The sequence below is a fragment of the Entelurus aequoreus genome, linkage group LG13 (genome assembly GCF_033978785.1).
Source record: "Entelurus aequoreus isolate RoL-2023_Sb linkage group LG13, RoL_Eaeq_v1.1, whole genome shotgun sequence".
In the NCBI taxonomy this organism is placed as follows: Eukaryota; Metazoa; Chordata; class Actinopteri; order Syngnathiformes; family Syngnathidae; genus Entelurus; species Entelurus aequoreus.
Window position 1 is genome coordinate 63,102,920 of NC_084743.1, and position 22,525 is coordinate 63,125,444.

Here is a 22,525-nt window from a genome sequence, read left to right on the forward strand (position 1 = left end):
TGCAGAGCTGCGATCATCCCTCCAAATCGTGATATTTTCCCCTGCATAAGCTCTGGCTTTTTGTACACTTTTTTTTCTTCTTTTTTTTTCTCTTCTGCTGCTAAAGAACGGACGCGTGTTGCCCGCTGGAGGCGAGGCGCGGGAAGGCAAGCGGGGTGGAAAAAGGGATGGAGGGTGGGTGGGTGAAGCAGCTTTAAATAGTCGTGGCCACCCGCTGCCGTCACCACAGAGGAGCGAGGGCTGCCAACTACTGTAGTTCAATCTCAGTGATAAGAATAAGAATGGAATAAAATAAAATAAATAAATAAAAAGGCGTGAGTGCCATCCACAGGTCTCACTCATACCTGTTTTTTCTTCACTTCTCTCCTTCGCTTTAAAGCATCCAAACGGTCTCATCCCTCTTTACCTCCTCCTCTTCCCCTCTCTCTCTCTCTCTCTCTCTCTCTCCTGGTCCTCTCACCAGTTCCCTCCCTCCACCTCCACCTCACTGGCTGGCTCAGTCCCTCCTCATCTCTCCTCTGACGCACGACAGGCAGCATTTTTTTTTTTTTTTTTCTGGGTGGAAAAAAAAAGAAAAGAAAAATCGACAGCTTGAGGAAGAAAAAAATAAAATAAATAAAAAGCAGTCCTATCTTATCCGCTCGCATTTAACGAGGATGCGGTCCTGAGGAGAGAGCATCCTTTTTTTTTTTTTTTTTCACCCCTTCCCCTCCCTCTTACGCGGCTGCGCGGTCGACGAGCGCGCTTCCCCGGGAGGGAGGAAGAAGCAGGACGAGCTCTGGAGTCGAGGACTTGCATTTTAAGCAAAAAAAAAAGAAAAAAAACGGGAGAAGAGGAGAAGAAGAAGAAGAAGAAGAGTGTCAGAGTCGCCAGAGAGCGAGGAGACATCGCACATTCCTCTCACGTCTTCATCTCTCCTCTTCCTCCTCTCGCCACCGGGAGAGGAGAGGGTGAGGAGAGCAGGAGATGGGGAACGAGGAGGAATCCAAACTATTGCTTCTCATTCCTCCCGATGCTTCCCAGCTGCAGCGCCAGCCTGAGGTGAGTTGTCGGCTTTCCGTGCACACCGTGTCAACTTTAACGCGCGGCGTCGCTCTCCGCGCAAATAACGCACTGGAAGCTTTTTTTTTTTTTTTTTTAACTAACAGGGAGGATGGAGGATGCTCCGAGTTACGCAGCACATTTCCATCCCCCGGCTCCCTCGTCTCTTACTTCTGCTTCTTTCTCTTTTTTTGTTGTATCCCCCCCCCACCCCCCCCACCCATCGCAGCCCGGCATCGGACAGTGAGCAGGACGCAGCGGGCCACGACGGAACACGACGCAGGAGGATATGTGAAGTTGGAACCCCTCTAAACTAAGTATGTATACAATCACAGTTCCATGTTGTAATGGTTCAATAAGGTGTCCTATATCTGCGTAACAAACATCGAGGGATCCTGAAGGATTACGCGCAGAAATGGGAATTTTGCAGCATTTTTTTTAGGTATCTTTTCCCCCCCCCCGGTGCATCTTTTTGAGGGATTACAATACCATTTTTTATTTATTTGCCTATACCCTCCCTTTTTTGCTGGAGTTTTTTTTTTTTTTTTTTTTTTTTTTTTTTTTTTTTGGCTTTCAGGACCATGGACAGCGGTTCGGTGGAGCCGCTGCGCCGCGCGTCTCCTTTGGATTTTTTTTGTTTTTTTTTCCAGCACCCACATTTGGATGGACAGTGGCGAGCCTTTGTGTGCGTGCGCGCGCGCGCGCGCGTCCAAAGTGTGCGTGTGTGACTTTCAACTGTTTTTAGTACCGTGCACCGTCATGACATCATCAAGCGCGCATAAAGGCAGGGTTCTCCAACCTTTTTTTTTTGGTTTTTTTTCTTCACACTTTTACAAAACGACAATTGGCAAAATCCACTCATTTTTGTAATGTTTATATAAGCTACTCATTTCAAAAACGTTTGTTTCATATGTTATTTCCAACCCAAACAAAGGGAGTAACCAGCTTGTTTTGCAAAATTGCAACAAAAAAAAAAATCAACAACATTGTTTTGCTTATCTGCATAATTCAGTATGCGTTTCATGCCATGTTTATTGTAAATTACCGGTTATTGCATGACTATCACTGTTACAGTAGTTTACTGTGAAAACATCCACATACATTTACTGTAAATGCATGGCTGTGATTTTACAGGTAATTACAATAAACATCTCAATTGTATATACTGCCACCTACTGTGCAAGAGTGTGCAAGGTGGTCTACGGAACCCCCTAAGACACGCACCAGTTGTCATTGTTTCCGGAGGACTATATACTTACAGTGTTTTACTGTGAACTAGCAGTTCGTTACTGTGAAATATAAGTGTGTCGTCCTTTTGTACAGTCAATTGTTGCGATGCCACCGTGTACATTTTGATTGCAGGATTTGAATGTGTCAAAGCAATGGTAAATGTTTCTATTAGAGCTACTTTCGGGATTTTGTGTTGAATTCATATGAATGGCAACGTTTGAATTGTTTAACAGTGACGTCATGGTCTTTGTGCCTTTTTAATGGTAAATTGCCATTGAGCATTTACACAAATATTCGTAAGTCTCTAAGCAAATAATAAACACTTTGGTGAGCTACCCAAAATCAACTGGCGAGCCGCCAAAAGCTCACGAGCCACTGGTTGGAGACCCCCTGATAGAGAGGTTGTCATATGCAGTGCGTTATTTGTTAGTCTGCTGAAAATAATGGAAAGCGCCAGCCTACACTAGTCCGAGTTGGAATGGCCACAAAACACATTTTAAGATATTAAACAATCTGGATAGTGCACCCCCCCCCACCCCACCCCCACACACACCGACACACACAATTTGTCACGTTTCATGTGTCAGGTAAACAATGACGAATGGGGCCAAATGAATTCCCGTTCTACTGTAGGTCTATATATGCTAGACTATTGAAATAACACATCCACATCTTAATTGTGTGTTATAGGTAAAAAACAAATTAGTGTAATATCTAATCATTTTTAACAAGTATTATAATTACAACAAAAACCTTTTCCAACCATTTTATATGTTTTTTGTACTTTCAGTAAACGCTGCTGTATTTTGTCCATTATTTTTGTTGTGTTATTTAATTGTACGTGGTTTTTCCTAAAGAGTTTTTAAGGATGTGATTTTTTTATTTTATTTTATTATTTTTTTTGTGATTGTTTAACAGTGACGTCATTGTCTTTGTGCCTTTTTTAATGGCAACTTGCCATTGAGCAGTTACACAAATATCCATACGTTTTTAAGCAAATATTCTAACACTTTGGTGAGCTACCCAACATCAACTGGCGAGCCACCAAAAGCTCACGAGCTACTGGTTGGAGACCCACTGAAAGAGAGGCTATCATATGCAGTGCATTATTTGTTAGTCTGCTGAAAATAATGGAAAGCGCCACTCTACACAGCAGCTGACGCTGTGGTCCGAGTTGGAATGGCCACAAAACACATTTTAAGATATTAAACAATCTGGATAGTGCACCCCCCCCCCCCCACACACACACACACACACACACACACACACACAATTTGTCAAGTTTCATGTGTCAGGTAAACCATGACGAATGGGGCCAAATGAATTCCTGTTCTACTGTAGGTCTATATATGCTAGACTATTGAAATAACACATCCACATCTTAGTTTTGTGTTGTAGGTAAAAAAGCAAATTAGTGTAATATCCAATCATTTTTTTACAAGTATTATAATTACAACTAAAACCTTTTTCTACCATCTGATATTTTTTTTTTGTACTTTCATTAAACAATGCTGTATTTTGGCCATTTTTTTTGTTATGTTATTTAATTGTACGTTGTTTTTTCAAAAGAGTTTTTAGGGATGTGATTTTTATTTTTTTATTTTGTGTATTGTTTAACAGTGAGGTCATTGTCTTTGTGCCTTTTTAATGGTAACTTGCCATTGAGCATTTACACAAATATCCATAAGTTTCTAAGCAAATATTCTAACATTTTGGTGAGCTACCCAACATCAACTGGCGAGCCACCAAATGCTCACAAGCTACTGGTTGGAGACCCCTGATAGATGATTATATGCAGTGCATTCTTTGTTATTGTTTTTTTTTTTATTTGCATGTGCATGTTTCATGTTTTTAAATTCCAAAAATGCAAAACAGGAACTGCTGAGTTTCCATAATTAATTACTTTGTACTCCATTGACACATTCCGTACCAGTGTCACTGGATGGATTTATTGATGACTTGCACGTACAGTCTCATGAACACCGTTTATGATCATTTCGATTCACTGCCAGAAATCTCCATTTGCATCTTCTCCACTTTTTTTTTTTTTTTAATTACTTAAGAAGGTGATTGAGGCCCCCGTTATGTAATCCCCGCACCAGAGGGACAGTGTCTCCTCTCGCCGCGCCAACCTCATCCACCTGCTGTTGCCATTGTTTATTCATAGCGATAAGCATCCCTGAGGTGATTTATAGCGACCTTAGCGCCGTATCTGCTGTATAATAAATGACACCGGCTCTGTTTGCTGGCATTAACTCATACGAGAGATTTGTTTCTAGGAGAAGAGTAGCAGGCCTGTTTTGTGTGAAACACCTAAAGTAGTCTCCGGTGTTGTTGTATTATTCAGCGGTGTTCATTTCAAAGCGCCTTTCTATTCTACCGACACTAATGCGCCTATCCTACTCTGGCGACAAGTCTCTCACCTTGAACCTAACTGTGCGTGTGTGTGTGTGTGTGTGTGTGTGTGTCATCCCTCTTTGTCTCTGTTGCAGCGCTGTGAAGCGGCTCTCTTCCCGGAGCCCGGACTTCACCCACCTGGCGTCGGCGAGGATGCTGTGGGTTACCCTGCTGAGCACCATAGCCTTAGGATGGACCACCCCCGTCCCGCTGCTGGAGGACTCGGAGGAGATGGACGAGCCCTGCTTCGAGCCGTGCTACTGCGAGGTGAAGGAGGGCGTCTTCCACGTGCACTGCGACAGCAAGGGATTTACAAACGTGAGCCAGATCGCTCAGATATGGAGCCGGCCGTTCAAGCTCAACCTGCAGAGGAACTCCATGCGGAAGCTCTACTTCAACAGCTTCCTCCATCTCAACAACGCCATATCCATCAATCTGGGCAATAACGCCTTGCAAGACATCCACGCCGGAGCGTTCAACGGCCTGGGAATACTCAAACGGCTTTTCCTACACGAGAACAAGCTGGAGATTTTCCGGAACGACACCTTCCTGGGGCTGGAGAGTCTCGAGTATCTCCAGGCAGACTACAACGTCATTAAAAGGATTGAGAGCGGCGCTTTCAGGCACCTGCACAAATTGAGAGTGCTTATACTGAATGACAATCTGATCCCCGTGCTGCCGAATTATCTCTTCCGGTCCGTATCGCTAACACATTTGGACCTGAGGGGCAACAGGCTGAAGACCCTGCCCTATAAAGGGACGCTGGAGTACGTCGGGCGGAGCCTGATGGAAATCCAGCTGGAGGAGAACCCTTGGAACTGCGTGTGCGAGATCGTCCAGCTGAAGACGTGGCTGGAGAGGATCCCCTACACGGCCCTGGTGGGCGAGATCACCTGCGAGTACCCCTTCCATTTACACGGGAAGGACCTCCGGGAGATCAAGCGCAGCGAGCTCTGCCCCCTGCTCTCCGACTCTGAGATCGAGGCCAAGTTGGGGATCCCTCGCATTCCGTTCAGCAACGAGAACACGTGGCCGACCAAGCCGTCCTCCATGCTCTCCTCCTTTCACAACACGGCGTCCTCCGCCATGAAGCCCACCAAAAGACCTCGGCCCACGAGAAACCCCCCCACCCCTCGTAGCATTTACCCAGGCGTCAACCAGCCCCCCATCGCCGGCTACCAGACGAGACCTCCGATACCGATCATCTGTCCGGTCGGTTGTCTTTGCAACCTCCACATTAACGACTTGGGTCTGACGGTGAACTGTAAGGAAAAGGGCTTCCACAACATCTCCGACTTGCTGCCACGCCCTCTCAATGCCAAGAAACTGTATCTCAGCGGGAACCTGATACAGAAAATCTATCGTTCGGATTTCTGGAACTTCTCAAGTTTGGATTTACTTCACCTCGGCAACAACCGGATCTCTTACGTGCAGGAGGGCGCTTTCATCAACTTGCCGAACTTAAAAAGTTTATACCTGAACGGGAACGACATCGAGAGGCTCACACCTGGGATGTTCCGAGGACTCCAGATGTTGAGTTATCTGTACTTTGAGTACAACGTCATACGTGAAATCCAGCCCAACTCCTTCTCCTTGATGCCCAACCTGCAGCTGGTTTTCCTCAACGACAACCTTCTCCGCTCGCTCCCTGATGACGTGTTCGCCGGCACCGACCTGGCCCGCCTCAACCTCCGCAACAACTACTTCCTCTCTCTGCCCGTGCGCGGAGTCCTGGAGCATCTGATCTCCATAGTCCAGATTGATCTTCATCAAAACCCCTGGGAGTGCTCCTGCGACACCGTCCCCCTCAAACAATGGCTGGAAAAACTCTCCTCCGTCATTGTGGTGGGAGACGTCATCTGTAAGACCCCGGAGTTTGCCATCGGGAAGGATTTGCGCTCACTGGGTGTGGAGGTCCTCTGTCCGGAACTTAAGTATTCCGCAGGCCCCTTGCCGGCTCAACCTGGGGGGCAGGACCTGACCACAGGGAGTACGGGCATGGGGGAGGCGGGCGGGCGAGACGCAGTGCCGCTGTCAGTCCTCATCCTCAGCCTCCTCATACTCTTCATCTCTGCTGTGTTCGTGGCGGCCGGCCTGTTCGCCTTTGTTCTCCGCCGGAGGAAGAAAATGCCCTTCAGGAAGCGATCAGAGGTGGATCTGACAGGGATCCAGATGCAGTGCAGGATTTTCGAGGACGTGCCGAGGCAGAGCAGCGCCGGCAACACAAGCACACTGGAGAAGCCGACGCCCGGCTTGCATACTCACACGCACACCAGTCACACGCATTCCCACGGCCACGTTTATGACTACATCCCCCACCCCGTGACTCAGATGTGCAACAACCCCATCTACAAGCCCCGAGAGGGGGAGATAGCGGCCACGGCGGAAAACCGAGGGCAGTTTTCAGCCAAGAAAGACAATGGCGGCGGCAGGAGCGGCGGCAACTACCGCACCTTGTTCGAGAAAGAGCGAGAGTGGAGCCTGGCCGTCTCCAACTCTCAACTCAACACCATCGTGGCGGTCAACCACACCGCGGCCGACCTGGCGGGGCTTCACGAGAACGGCGGGCTGTGCCCGACGGTCATCGACAGCCAGAGGCCCACACCGACGGTGGGTTTCGTCGACTGCCTGTACGGGACGGCCCCCAAACTAAAGGACGCGCACGTGGCGCACGCACACCCGCCCGGCATGCAGTACCCGGACTTGCAACAGGACGCTCGGCTGAAGGAGACGTTGCTTTTCGCGGCGGGGAAAGGCTGCTACCCCGACCCGTCCCAGAGCGACTACCTGGAGTTAAGGGCCAAACTTCAAACCAAGCCGGATTACCTCGAAGTGCTGGAAAAATCGTATCGGTTTTAACATCTCTTCAAAACGCCTCCGCCCCCCCTTGAAAAAACGATATCTGGAAAAAGCAGCATGAAATAAAATATATTCCACTTTCAACAGTGCCGCCCGAATCATTACGGAGGAGAGGCTGATCTCAGATATTTCAAATCAAGTGCCTTTTTTTCCAGAGTAGCCAGCAATGTCAGCAGCCGTTATTTTTGTAACATAAATATCTCTATTTGCTGAGCGAGAGGGAGTTTGCGGCGGGCGGGGGGGGGAATAAAACATGGTCAGTGAAAGCCTTTTTGTTTGTGAAATTACCATGTGACACACGGGAGCTGGATGTCTCCCTGACTCGGGGAGGGTTGTGGTCTGCCTCTTCTGCCCCCCTCACCCTGGCTAGGACGTACAAAGACCCCCGCAGGCCGAGCACATTAAAAAGGCGACGGGGAAGCGATTGAAAGAGATATAAAAAAACAAAACGAATATTGCTTCGAACTGCAGTTTGCTGGCGTGCACTTGTTTCGGTGCAGGAAGCCGATGGCTGGGCGGGGGGAACGGGGGGTTTTGGGGAGGGGGGTGCGGTTGTTCACGTCTTTATGAACGGAGCTCCTGCAACACATTTACAGTTTCAGTGGTCTATTTAAGTTTTTCTATGTTATGAATATGGTTGTTACTATTAATTAGGACTGCTGTCTACATAAGGGTGCTTCTTGTGAAGGATGGTTCAACATGTGTGAATATTATCAGATCGAGCTTTTTTTTTCTGGAAATTTCCATGCACTTTGTTAAAGCCCCGCCTCCAGATCCTGCCTCCCATACCCACCACACCCCCCCGCCCCCCGGCCCCCCCTTCGCCAACCACTAACAGCTTTGTAGGAGGCACTTTTCATGTTTTCTCTCTCACAAAGATTTGAAGAAGAAAAAAAAAATAATGTGCATATATATATTTATTCTGTAATTTCAGTGAAGACTTTAATTGTAAAGGTAATGTTAAATCAATGTATAGTGATTATGCGTCTGGTATAGCCTTCTTAATAAAAACAAACTCTTTAATCAAATGTCACGAGGGTTTAAAACCGCCTCGAAGGGTGTGTGAAACTATATTGACGTGTGTGTGTTTCATTTCTCCGAGAGTGTTAGAGGTTCGAGGGACATTCAATGTGGGCCCGGGAGAGTTTCGTAGGAAAAACATGCAACAAGTCAGCATTTTTGATAGTAGTCACTGATTTTGGGATTTGCTATTGCGCTTGTACAACGTGTTACAGTCAGGGGTGCTCAAACTTTGTACATTATTTTACACAAGTGCAATAGGGAAGGGATTCAAATGGCCCCCATTCCTTGGTGGATCTTACGTGAGAAGATCCACCAATGCAGTCTGCTGAAAATAATGGAAAGTGCCACTCTACATAGCAGCTGACGCTGTGGCCACAAAAGACATTTGAAGATATTAAACAATCTACTGCCATCTGGACGCAAAGGTGGATAGTGCACACTCCCCCCCACCCCCACCCCCGCCCCCAATTTGTCAAGTTTCATGTGTCGGGTTAATCATGACGAATGGGGCCATATGAATTCCCTTTCTACTGTCTATATATGTTAGACCAGTGGTTCTTAACCTTGTTGGAGGTACCAAACTCCAACAGTTTCATATGTGCATTCACCAAACCCTTCTTTAGAGAAAAACATGTTTTTTTTTTTTCTTAATTTAATCTTAATTTATAAATATGAATCATGAAATGATGTTATTATATTAAAGAAATACTAATCAATATATTTTTTTACAAACAGAAAGTTACAGGAATGTACACATGATCCCATGTTTACATCTCATTGTGCAACATGTGAATGTTTTAGTGGGAACTAAATGCGATATCTGAAAGGGGTACAAATTATTTCCAAAGCAGGACCCCCACCCAGACATACAATACTAGTACACAGCTCATGAAAAACAATATTTTTTGTTATTGTCATTGTAAGTGGGCCAAAACACTTATATTAGAAAATATGGAAATGACTGCTGTCATTTGATTATAATAATAAAACATTTAACTTGTTATTTAGTCAGGTTTGGGACAGGTGTGGCCACAGTGTGCACGTCTGACGTCGCTCACATGTGCTCCACTGAATCCTCAAGGAGTTTTTGCGTTTGCTCACGCATATGGAAAATTAGAGGGAACATTGTTTGGGGGTATCCATAAAACGCCGATAGGGAGAAGTTTTTATTAACATGATGAGTCGGGTGTGTCGTGACCTCCGCGGTGGAGGCTCCACCGAACCCCTGAGGCCGACTCACCGAACCCCTAGGGTTCGATCGAACCCAGGTTAAGAACCAGTGTGCTAGACTATTGAAACAAAACATCCACATCTTAGTTTTGTGTTATAAGTAACAATGCAAATTAGTGTAATATCTAATCTTTTACAAGTATTATAATTTGTATTCCACCAACTAAAATTTGTGTTGTGTTATTTAATTGTACATTGTTTTTCCTAAAGCCTTTTTAGGGATGTGATTTTTTTTTTTTCAACAAATCTCAATTGAATTAAGATTCTTTAAGTGACAATTCGATTCATATCAATTCTTGATTAAATTTCTTATTTAGAATCTATTGTAGATTTAAACCAATTATTTCAATACATCATTTGGTACAAATATTTAATAACAAAATCTAGTAAAAACAGGTTGCCGACTACAAAAGCCCCTGTAGGCTATTGACGTAGGTACAGTATACGCGTCGCGAGTAACTGCAAAAATGGTAGGCCTGTAAATATTTGGGCACAACACAATTCGATTCGATTCTTGAGGGTAACGATTCATTTCAAAATCATTCGCAAATGAAAAGGATTCTTGATTAAAAATTCAACACTTTTTTAATAACATTGAGTGCCAGTTCTATGATTAACTACATTCCTCCATGAAATAGACGTACAGCTCTGATAAATATCATATTACTTTAAAAAAAAAACTGTTTTTTGTGTAGTAAAATTCTATTCAAAGGTTTAATAAACTCAAATACAAATATGGCAACAAGAGAAGTATCTAACACTTCTCTTTTCTGAAGTACCGTAATTTCCGGACTATAAGCCGCACCTGACTATAAGCCGCACCAGCTAAATTTAGGGGAACATACAGATTGCTCCATATATAAGCCGCACCCGACTATAAGCCGCAGGGTTTTGATGTGTAATTAGCGTAGTATATAGGGGTTCCTGCTACCACGGAGGGGATTGTCGGGACAGAGATGACTGTTTGGGAACGCAAAGCGTCCCATTTATTAACAATAAATCTTTCAATCATTCAATCAAACTTTCACATCTTTGACATGGCGAACAGCATTCGTGCAGAGTACAAATAATACAACGGTGCAAAGTAATACAAAGTGCTCACCTGTACGTTATCAAAATAACCAGCCTACCGGTATATGAAAAGTCAGTCTTTAATCATTGTGTCATCGTCTTCCTCCTGCGTACTAAAACCACCGAAATCCTCTTCGTCGGTGTCGGAGAAGAACAGGCCGTAAATAAGCCGCACCCTTGTATAAGCCGCAGGGACCAGAACGAGGGGAAAAAGTAGCGGCTTATAGTCCGGAAATTACGGTAAATCTGTAAAGCAGATATGATCATCATCAACAATACGATTTGCCCAAGTGCCTGGCCAGGACAGATGAAAAACTCCTAGAAAATTGTCTAAAAAATACCCCTTAAAAAAAGTGACTCGGAAAGTAAAATCAATTTGAGAAAAAAAATTAAAAAAAATAAAATAAAAATAAAAATTAAAAAAAAAAGTAAATAATATATATATATATATATATATATATATATATATATATATATATATATATATATATATATATATATATATATATATTTATATATATATATATATATATATATATATATATATATATATATATATGTACTTTTGTTTCTTTTTTTTTTTTCGATTTTGAATTTTCAATTCTTGAAAATATTAAAATGATACAATAATTGATAATCACGATTTGGATTCAAATGGTTTTTTTAGCACCTTCAGTTTTTTTCCTCATTACATTTTTAAACCTTAACGTCAATTTATGTGACATATGTCCCTTTATCTCCTTTATTTTCACAGATGTACGATACACTGGCAGTTTTTTGACAATAAGCCAAAGCCAAACAAGACATAATCCTTCATTTGGGATTTGTATTTCCTTTTTATAATCAAATCTCTAAATCAACTTTAGCTCTAATCAAAAATACCACATATGTATTTTCATTTTCTTATTTTAACATTTTGAAGTCATTTTGATCAACATATGTCCCAGTTGTCTATAGTACACATTTGCATAAAATATGTTTTATTTCACAAATTGAATAAACCTGTGACATTATCTGCTCAAAGGGCCTTTAAAAGGGTCTAAATAAAAGAAATAAAAACAACAACAAAAAATAATCCAAAATGTTTTCAAAAACTTTGGATTTGAAGATAATTCTCAGCAGGGATGAGACATTGATACAATGTTGATTATACATATGTGTCATTTAGAACGGACTCTGGAACAACGTTTCAAAATGGTTGCATTTGTAAATTGAGACAACGTTGATGTGCAACGTTGGATCCACGTTGTTGGTTGGAAAACGACCAAATTTCAATGGTCAAATCAACGTCACAACCTGACATTGAATAAACATTGTCAAAAACCATGTTGTTTCAACGTTGTATTTGTGTTGTAAAAAAATGGTTAGGAAATGACCAAAATTCAATGGTCAAATCAACGTCAGGACCCAACATTGATTAAATGTCGTCAAAAAGCATGTTGTTTCAACGTTATGTTTGAGTTGCCCAACGTCAGGATCTAATACAACAAATTCTCAACGTTGTTTTAATGTCTTGTGCCTGCTGGACATATCTGAATATCATATCTGAATATACCCAGAGGGTTAAATGCTTTAGCATACTCAAAAATGTGTTATATCTTGAAATAAATGTGTATATACAGTAGGTCAAATTTAAATAATTCACAGCAGTGTTTCTTTCCATTGTTGGGCTGCATGCGCCCCCTATGAGGGGCGTCAAAAAATATGTTGCTCAGCTGTGGTCTGTATAGGCAATGGAAGTATTCAGTTGCAATACACTTTTCCACCACCTGTGGCAGTAATGACAATCTCAAACAAACGGAAGGAATCTGCAGATAAAGTCATAGAGACTTTTCTTAAGCACAACAATTATAACTGAAGTTATGAAGCTGTATTTTCATTTGCTTTATTTTTATTGAAAGATTAGTTAAGAAACATATTTATTATTAATTTAGTTGATTTACTTTAGCATATAACATATGTGTATATAAATATAAATATATAATATTAATATACATATAATATAATATACATATAAAACCATTCATGTTTTAAGGTGCCATTTTAGGAGTAATTTGGACCGGATAATTTTTTTTAAATATTTTTTTTTGTGTGTTATGTTCTAATCCGAGATATATTGTTCGTATAATATATCACGGGCCATTCAAAATGGATCCGCAGGCCACAAATGGCCCTCATTCCGCACTTTGGACACCCCTGTTTTAAGGGATGAAAAAAATCGTTTTCCACTTATACCGGTATTTTTTGTATGATATACTACTACATTCTTGAGAGAGCCGGCTCCTAAACTAGAAAATGACGGTTCTTTTGTTTTGGGTAATACATTAAAAAAAATAAAAATACATAAATGAATATATTTGAAATTTTAAAATATGATTTACGAATATTTTAAAAAGAGTGGGACGAGACGGTGTCCTCATTTTCCAAAGAAGCTACTAACGAATGCACGAGCGAAAGAGTAAAACAACCAACAACATAAGCTTTTGGTCTAATTCAGAAGTCCCCAAAATAAATTTAAAAAATGTATATATTTTTTAAATGTATTTATTTATTTTTTGATCTGTCCTTTCCAGCCCATCCACTAATCCATTTTTTTTTACTGCTTATTACTCTCGGGGTCTCCTAGCCGCTTAGGCAAATCTTATTGTCTAAAAATGCATTTTCCCATCAATAATGTGACGTCATCACGCTCTTTCAGTCAATTTGTGCACGAGGGGAAAGAAAACTGCGAAATCATTGGGGAAACGTAAAGTAGACTCCGAGTGTAGAGTTTTTTTCTTTATTTTCATGACTATTTACATTGTAGATTGTCACTGAAAGCATCAAAACTATGAATGAACACATGTGGAGTTATGTACTTAAAAAAAAGGTGAAATAACTGAAAACGTGTTATATTCTAGTTTCTTCAAAATAGCCACCCTTTGCTCTGATTACTTTTTTGCACACTCTTGGCATTCTCTCGATGGGCTTCAAGAGGTAGTCACCTGAAATGGGTTTCACTTCACAGGTGCGCTTGAAGCTCATCGGTAGTATGCCATATATATATATATATATATATATATATATATATATATATATATATATATATATATATATATATATATATATATATATATAGTCAAGGTTTCTGTGGTTTATCCGTTATAAAGTGCTCAATGCCGGGGTATAGCGGAATATACGTTAGGTCAGGAAAAAAAACACAAGAGGCTATATCATCCCTACAAGCCTTTTTCGCAGGTTTCCCTGCTCGTCAAGGGATTTAAAGTCCCCTGCTCGCCCCTGGCAATATTTTTATAACCCAATGGGGCCCCCGGGTCCAAAAGTTTGGCGACCCCTGGCCTAATTGTTTTGATGCCCCAGAAACCGCATTGCGTTGTGTGCTTGAAGCTCATCGAGAGAATGCCAAGAGTGTGCAAAGCAGTAATCAGATCAAAGGGGTGGCTATTTTGAAGAAACTAGAATATAACACGTTTTCAGTTATTTCACCTTTTTTTTTGTGAAGTACATAACTCCACATGTGTTCATTCATAGTTTTGATGCCTTCAGTGACAATCTACAATGTAAATAGTCATGGAAATAAAGAAAACACATTGAATTAGGTGTGTCCAAACTTTTGGCCTGTACTGTACATATATATATATATATATATATATATATATATATATATATATATATATATATATATATATATATATATATATATATAGTCAAGGTTTCTGTGGTTTATCCGTTATACAGTGCTCAATACCGGGGTATAGCGGAATACACGTTAGGCCAGGTAAAAACATCATCCTCACAAGCCTGTTTTGCAGGTTTCCCTGCTCGTCAGGGGATTTAAAATCCCCCGCTCGCCCCTGGCCATATTTGTATAGCCCAATTCGGCCCCCGGGTCAAAAAGTTTGGCGACCCCTGGCCTAATTGCTTTGATGCCCCAGAAACCGCATTGCGGTTCCGGGCCACCAGAGGGAGACATAAACATGATGAGTTTTATTGGTTCGATGGATTTTCAGCATGAGAATAACGCACAAAATCATCCTTGTATATTTCGATTATACGAAAGACAATGTGCGGCATCGACTTAGATTTTTGTTCCACATCCCAGTCTAAGTCCCAGTCTAAGTCTAAGTATAAGTCTATCCCCACCCTTGAGCATGAGACTTGGATTGTTACGGTCAGCACTTTGACTCTCCGCACTCACTTTGATGAAAGCCATCACGCAATAGTTCACCCGCACCCTCACAGCCGCCCTCCCATGAACGCACACATAAATAAACACAGTTTGGGGATCACAGAGGGTGATGAGGTCCGACATCGCAGCCACCCTTCATCCTTCACCCCCCCCCTCGCTCTGTGAAGTTCCGGCCCCGCCGTATCGTGCCGAGTGCTTTCATTCTGATAAATCACCTTGTTATCCCCGCGCTAATATCACCGAGGGGAAGTCGCACACCGCAGGAATATTAGATAATGCTAACCGATGGGAGTTAAGGCTGCCAGGCGGTTTCTCCTCTGGCGGGAAACGCAAACAAACGTGAATTCTGCTTGTTTGGATCGTCCTCTACGCTGTCAGAGATGTTTGGATTTGGCAACCTTGCCTTTCGACGTCTCCCGTGGGGTTTGTGCGTCGGCGAGGTAAATGTAGAATGTGTGTGTGTGTGTGTGTGTGTGTGTGTGCCTCCTCTTAACATTGGTTTTCTCTCTTTACCTGAGAAACTGTTGCTCTGTGGTCTACTCGGTTCCTTCCGTCTGCCTCAATGTATGCCTTGGAAAGTGATTCTTTGCTTGTTTCTACTGTGGCGGCGGGCTCGCTTCTGTAAAACAAACTGCATACTTCTCATGTTGCCTTATTTGTATTTGACTTCATCAAATGTTTGAGTAGAACTTTATTCGGACAAAAAAACATTTTCTTTTAAGTGATATAGAAATGTATGAGAGCTGTTTGTCTATTTTATGGAGGAATGTTGTGTATCATAGAACCGGCAACCAATGTTATTAAAACGATTTTGAATCAAGAATCGTTTTGAACCGAATCGTAACCCCCATTAATCGAATTTATATATACCGTATTTCCTTGAATAGCCGCAGGGGCGTTAATTAATTTAAAACCTCCTGTCACTCCGGCGTTTACCGGAAGCCTGCGGGATGGCTCTGCATGCGCTAATTATTTTAAAACCTCTTCTCACTCCGGCGTTTACCAAAAGGAATGCGGTAAATTTAGGCGTGCGCTTTGAGTGTGATGTAAGCATACCATCATGAAAAGCACATTTAATTAAAAAAAACGTTAATATGGTCTTACCTGTACTTATAAATGGAGTCCATTTGCAGTTCCTTCTGACCAAAAGCATCGATAACTTGGTTATAGAAGTCTTCATTATTTTCTTTCTTCAGTTTTAAAAGTCTCTCTGTCTCGATGGAGATATTCCTTTAATTATTACCTCCTGCTTCGATTGAAAGTCCACTTTAGAAAACTGTTTTATTTTAGATACCGGTATGTAATCCTCCATGTTAAAAGTAAAAGTTCAGGCGAGAGAGAAAAAAAAAAAAAAAAAAATCTCTTGCTGCGTGTTGTCACTTCTTCTGCAGTACCGGAAGTCGCAAGAAGGATCACTAGCGCGGCAGAGCCCTCTACCACCAGGAGGTTTAATGACTCATACAGTATTTGACACACGCAGATACGGTATATTAATAAAACATAGCTGCTTACTGTTCTTTTTAGCATACTGTACCGGTATTCAATAGCTTGGACCTTAAATCCTACTGAATAGCTCTTTATCTTTTTTCCTTTGTGCGATTGCAAACTACTGAAAGCAGCTTCCTCAATTTTGAAAATGAGGACAGGTAAAGCGTCACTCGTGACGTAACGAATTTGACCCGGCAAATGTTCTAGCCATATGCTAAATATTTTGCGAAACGAGTTTGACCCGGCGAAAATTATAGACATGCGATAATAAAATTAATATTTTGCGAAACGAATTTGATCCGGCGTTGATAATGAACCGGCGATAAGGCCAAGCATGCGTTAATTATTTTGAGAAACGAGTTTGACCCGGCAGTAATTCTAGACGTGCGAATACTATATTCCCTGCGCCAATTCAAGGAAATACGGTATATATATATATATATATATATATATATATATATATATATATATAGTCAAGGTTTCTGTGGTTTATCCGTTATACAGTGCTCAATACCGGGGTAAAGCGGAATATACGTTAGGTCAGGAAAAAACAGAGGTTATTTCTTCCCAGAAGCCGGTTTCGCAGGTTTCTCTGCACTTCAGGGGACTGTTATGAAGAGAAACCTGCGAAACAGGCTTTTGGGGAGGAAATAGCCTCTGTTTTTTTTCCTGATCTAATATATATACACTACCGTTCAAAAGTTTGGGGTCACATTGAAATGTCCTTATTTTTGAAGGAAAAGCACTGTACTTTTCAATGAAGATAACTTTAAACTAGTCTTAACTTTAAAGAAATACACTCTATACATTGCTAATGTGGTAAATGACTATTCCAGCTGCAAATGTCTGGTTTTTGGTGCAATATCTACATAGGTGTATAGAGGCCCATTTCCAGCAACTATCACTCCAGTGTTCTAATGGTACAATGTGTTTGCTCATTGGCTCAGAAGGCTAATTGATGATTAGAAAACCCTTGTGCAATCATGTTCACACATCTGAAAACAGTTTAGCTCGTTACAGAAGCTACAAAACTGACCTTCCTTTGAGCAGATTGAGTTTTTGGAGCATCACATTTGTGGGGTCAATTAAATGCTCAAAATGGCCAGGAAAAGAGAACTTTCATCTGAAACTCGACGGTCTATTCTTGTTCTTAGAAATTAAGGCTATTCCACAAAATTGTTTGGGTGACCCCAAACTTTTGAACGGTAGTATATATATATATATATATATATATATATATATATATATATATATATATATATATATATATATATATATATATATATATATACATACAGTACATTGTAGATTGTCATTGCAGGCAAAATAGCCATCCTTTGGGCTGATTACTTTTTTGCACACTCATGGCATTCTCTCGATGAGCTTTAAGAGGTAGTCACCTGAAATGGATTTCACTTCACAGGTGTGCTTGAAGCTCATCGAGAGAATGCCAAGAGTGTGCAAAGCAGTAATCAGAGCAAATTTTGAAGAAACTAGAATATAAAACATATATATATTTATATATATATATATATATATATATATATATATATATATATATATATATATATATATATATATATATATATATATATATATATATATATATATATATATATATATATGTTAGGTCAGGAAAAAACACAGAGGCTATTTCATCCCTACAAGCCTGTTTCGCAGGTTTCCTTGCTCTTCAGGGATATTTTCCTGAACAGCAGGGAAACCTGCGAAACAGGCTTGTAGGAAAAAACACAAAGGCTATTTCATCCCTACCAGCCTGTTTCGCAGGTTTACCTGCTCTTCAGGGATATTTTCCTGAACAGCAGGGAAACCTGCGAAACAGGCTTGTAGGGATGAAATAGCCTCTGTGTTTTTTTCCCTGACCCAACGTATATTCTGCTCTACTCTATGAATGATTTTTACGTATGTGCACTTTTAAAACAAATGGTGCCCTATAAAGAGTGTTTTGTTTCTTGTTTTGAAACAGTTCTTTTATGACCCAAGTGCCAAAGAATAATTTGTGATTGATGTATTTATATATACAGTACAGGCCAAAAGTTTGGACACACCTTCTCATTCAATGCGTTTTCTTTATTTTCATGACTATTTACATTGTAGATTGTCACTGAAGGCATCACAACTATGAATGAACACATGTGGAGTTATGTACTTAACAAAAAATGGTGAAATAACGGAAAACATGTTTTATATGTAGTTTCTTCAAAATAGCCACCCTTTGCTCTGATTACTGCTTTGCACACTCTTGGCATTCTCTCGATGAGCTTCAAGAGGTAGTCACCTGAAATGGATTTCAGTTCAGCACGCGGGTGTGCTTGGAGCTCATCAAGAGAATGCCAAGAGTGTGCAAAGCAGAGGGTGGCTGTTTTGAACTAGAATATAAAACATGTTTTCCGTTATTTCACCTTTTTTTTTAAGTACATAACTCCACGTGTTCATTCATTGTTTTGATGCCTTCAGTGACAATCTACAATGTAAATAGTTATGCAATACGGTAAGCAAGAAAAGTTTATATTAAGAAATAAAATATTTGAACTCACAATTTGTAGCACCCATCGTACGCCGTATAAGCCAGTGGTACCGTCGTAGTCGGTTGATTTGTGTGAAAGTCGCGTACAAACCATTTTGCCGCCGGTGTTGTGCCAAAATGCGATTGCTTGCCAAAACTTGATTTCCTTCACGGGAGCGCGCACAGCGGGTTACTAGGTGCAATACAAACACTTTATCTTCGTGGTTATGGTACCGGTGAAATTTCTGTGGCTTTCTATGGCTCGTATGGTTCCGGTGCCACTTCCTGTTTTCGCAACTTGTGATTGGATACTCACTTGGGACTCCCAAGTGAGTATCCAATCACAGCGTTAGGCCAGCTAGAAGGCCTTACTGACAACAACTCGTGATCTGATTGGCTATCGCAACTGTCTATCAACTCATTGTTGATTCTGAAGGCCCCCGGGCAGATTTGGTAGTGAATCGAAGTGAAGTGAATTATATTTATATAGCGCTTTTTCTCTAGTAACTCAAAGCGCTGTACATAGTGAAACCCAATATCTAAGTTACATTTAAACCAGTGTGGGTGGCACTGGGAGCAGGTGGGCAAAGTGTCTTGCCCAAGGACACAACGGCAGTGACTAGGATGGCGGAAGCGGGGATCGAACCTGGAACCCTCAAGTTGCTGGCACGGCCACTCTACCAACCGAGCTATACCTACAGCATGGCAACATAAGCTAGCTGAATTCTGATTGGATAAAAACTGTAACCTAAAAACAAGAGCACTGGAAGGAGCGTAATATGACATGAAGAAAAATATGTCGGAGTCGCTTCCTAGCGGTTTCCCTGCCGCACACGTCACAGGAGTCAGGCGTGTAGATTTGAACAAAGTTTTAATGTTCCTCAATAAGCTCATCAATAATATTTTCAGTCCTCCCTCCTGCTGTTCCCGGCCGCTACTGTTAAAGACAACAGGTGATGAGACAACTCGTACCACCTGGGAAATCTAATCACCTGTTCAGCTGTGTTTCGAAGCCGGCACTGACACGCCCCTGTCTGTCGGTGCACTGTCCTCAGCACCTTGGACAGGGGCGGTGACCTCCACTCCTGCAGGCAGCGCTGGCCACGCCTCCCTCCATAGAATGCTTTTAGATATTTAGGGAAAGTTAATTTAAAAATGCTTTTATCTTTAATCATGATCATGATTTCTGGTTATGTTAGGCCAGCAGAGAAGGTCTTGCTGGCCCTGATGGCCCACCAATGCTAAAATGTCATATAAAACACTCAGTTTCTCAATCTTTTTATGTATTTAACCCTTGTGTAATGTTCATATTGTTGTTACTCAGCCAGCGTTTCCCAATAAACATCTGTTCAGTATTTGAACATAAAAGTGTTTGATTGTGAGGCATTAAAAGCCACAAAATGCAACGGGTCCATCAGACCCACAAACGCTGGCTGAGTAACAACAATATGAACGTTGCACGGAAAATTTCTCTGCCAGTTTCTGCATCCCACAGGGATTCTTCTTTTGTGTTTCTGCACCTGCGGTTCCCACAGAAGGTTGCAACATTGTTTGTCAACACTGTCTGCTCTCATTTTCTCGCACATTTGACCCTCTGATGTTCTGTGTACCTACACTCTGTCCTCCCCCTGTCTAGGCCTGCAGTGTGTGTGTGTGTGTGTGTTTGGGTGTGTGTGGTACACAGAACATCAATTTCCACACATCTATTAGCCCCGGGTCCAGTGGACCCGGACATCGTATATGTAATAGAACTGTGTAGGGGGGGGGGTGTATGGTTTGTGGTCATTAAATATGTATTCTGATACATGTTTTTAACAGAAAGTGAGCCAAGGTCAGTGAGTCTCAGTTTGAAAAATTAATTAATTGTATCATTTTTCTTTTAATAAAAAATGAAAACGGGTCCCACAGACCCGAACACCACAAAAGGGTTAATTATGATCATCATCTCTGGTTATGTTAGGCCAGCAGAGAAGGCCTTGCTGGCCCTGACGGCACACTACTGCAAAAATGTCATATAAAACACTCATTACTCATTCAGTTTCTCAATCTTTGTATGTATTTAACCCTTGTGTAATGTTCATATTGTTGTTACTCAGCCAGCGTTTGTGGGTCTGATGGACCCGTTGCATTTTATCCCAATAAACATCTGTTCAGTATTTGAACATAAAAGTGTTTGATTGTGAGGCATTAAAAGCCACAAAATGCAACGGGTCCATCAGACCCACAAACGCTGGCTGAGTAACAACAATATGAACGTTGCACGGAAAATTTCTCTGCCAGTTTCTGCATCCCACAGGGATTCTTCTTTTGTGTTTCTGCACCTGCGGTTCCCACAGAAGGTTGCAACATTGTTTGTCAACACTGTCTGCTCTCATTTTCTCGCACATTTGACCCTCTGATGTTCTGTGTACCTACACCCTGTCCTCCTCCCGTCCAGGCCTGCTGTGTTTGTGTGTTTGGGTGTGTGTGGTACACAGAACATCAATTTCCACACTTCTATTAGCCAAGGGTCCAGTGGACCCAGACATCTTATACGTAATACAAATGTGTAGGGGGGGGGGGGTTAATGGTGTGTGGTCATTAAATATGTATTCTGATATATGTTCTTCACAGAAAATGAGCCAAAGTCAGTGAGTCTCAGTTTGAAAAATTAATTAATTGTATCATTTTTCTTTTAATAAAAAATTACAACGGGTCCCACAGACCCGAACACCACACAAGGGTTAATTATGATCATGATCTCTAGTTATGTTAGGCCAGCAGAGAAGGCCTTGCTGGCCCTGACGGCACACTACTGCAAAAATGTCATATAAAACACTCATTACTCATTCAGTTTCTCAATCTTTGTATGTATTTAACCCTTGTGTAATGTTCATATTGTTGTTACTCAGCCAGCGTTTGTGGGTCTGATGGACCCGTTGCATTTTATCCCAATAAACATCTGTTCAGTATTTGAACATAAAAGTGTTTGATTGTGAGGCATTAAAAGCCACAAAATGCAACGGGTCCATCAGACCCACAAACGCTGGCTGAGTAACAACAATATGAACGTTGCACGGAAAATTTCTCTGCCAGTTTCTGCATCCCACAGGGATTCTTCTTTTGTGTTTCTGCACCTGCGGTTCCCACAGAAGGTTGCAACATTGTTTGTCAACACTGTCTGCTCTCATTTTCTCGCACATTTGACCCTCTGATGTTCTATGTACCTACACTCTGTCCTCCCCCTGTCTAGGCCTGCAGTGTGTGTGTGTGTGTGTGTTTGGGTGTGTGTGGTACACAGAACATCAATTTCCACACATCTATTAGCCCCGGGTCCAGTGGACCCGGACATCTTATACGTAATACAAATGTGTAGGGGGGGGGGGGGTTAATGGTGTGTGGTCATTAAATATGTATTCTGATATATGTTCTTCACAGAAAATGAGCCAAAGTCAGTGAGTCTCAGTTTGAAAAATTAATTAATTGTATCA

The 22,525-nt window shown here is 41.6% G+C and overlaps 1 protein-coding gene across 1 annotated transcript; it reads left to right on the top strand.

The window, feature by feature from the left end:
* Positions 1–560: 560 nt before the first annotated feature.
* LOC133663580 (SLIT and NTRK-like protein 3) lies at positions 561–9,233 on the top strand. The gene is made up of 3 exons (XM_062068146.1): positions 561–1,041; positions 1,271–1,358; positions 4,764–9,233. Exon 3 carries the CDS (start codon positions 4,822–4,824, stop codon positions 7,525–7,527), a length of 2,706 nt encoding a protein of 901 aa, XP_061924130.1. The 5' UTR covers positions 561–1,041; positions 1,271–1,358; positions 4,764–4,821; the 3' UTR covers positions 7,528–9,233.
* The last annotated feature ends 13,292 nt before the right edge of the window (positions 9,234–22,525 follow it).

What these genes read in the sequence shown, in the direction of transcription:
- LOC133663580 (XM_062068146.1), top strand. Translation starts at nt 4,822, where the DNA reads ATGCTGTGGGTTACCCTGCTGAGCACCATAGCCTTAGGATGGACCACC.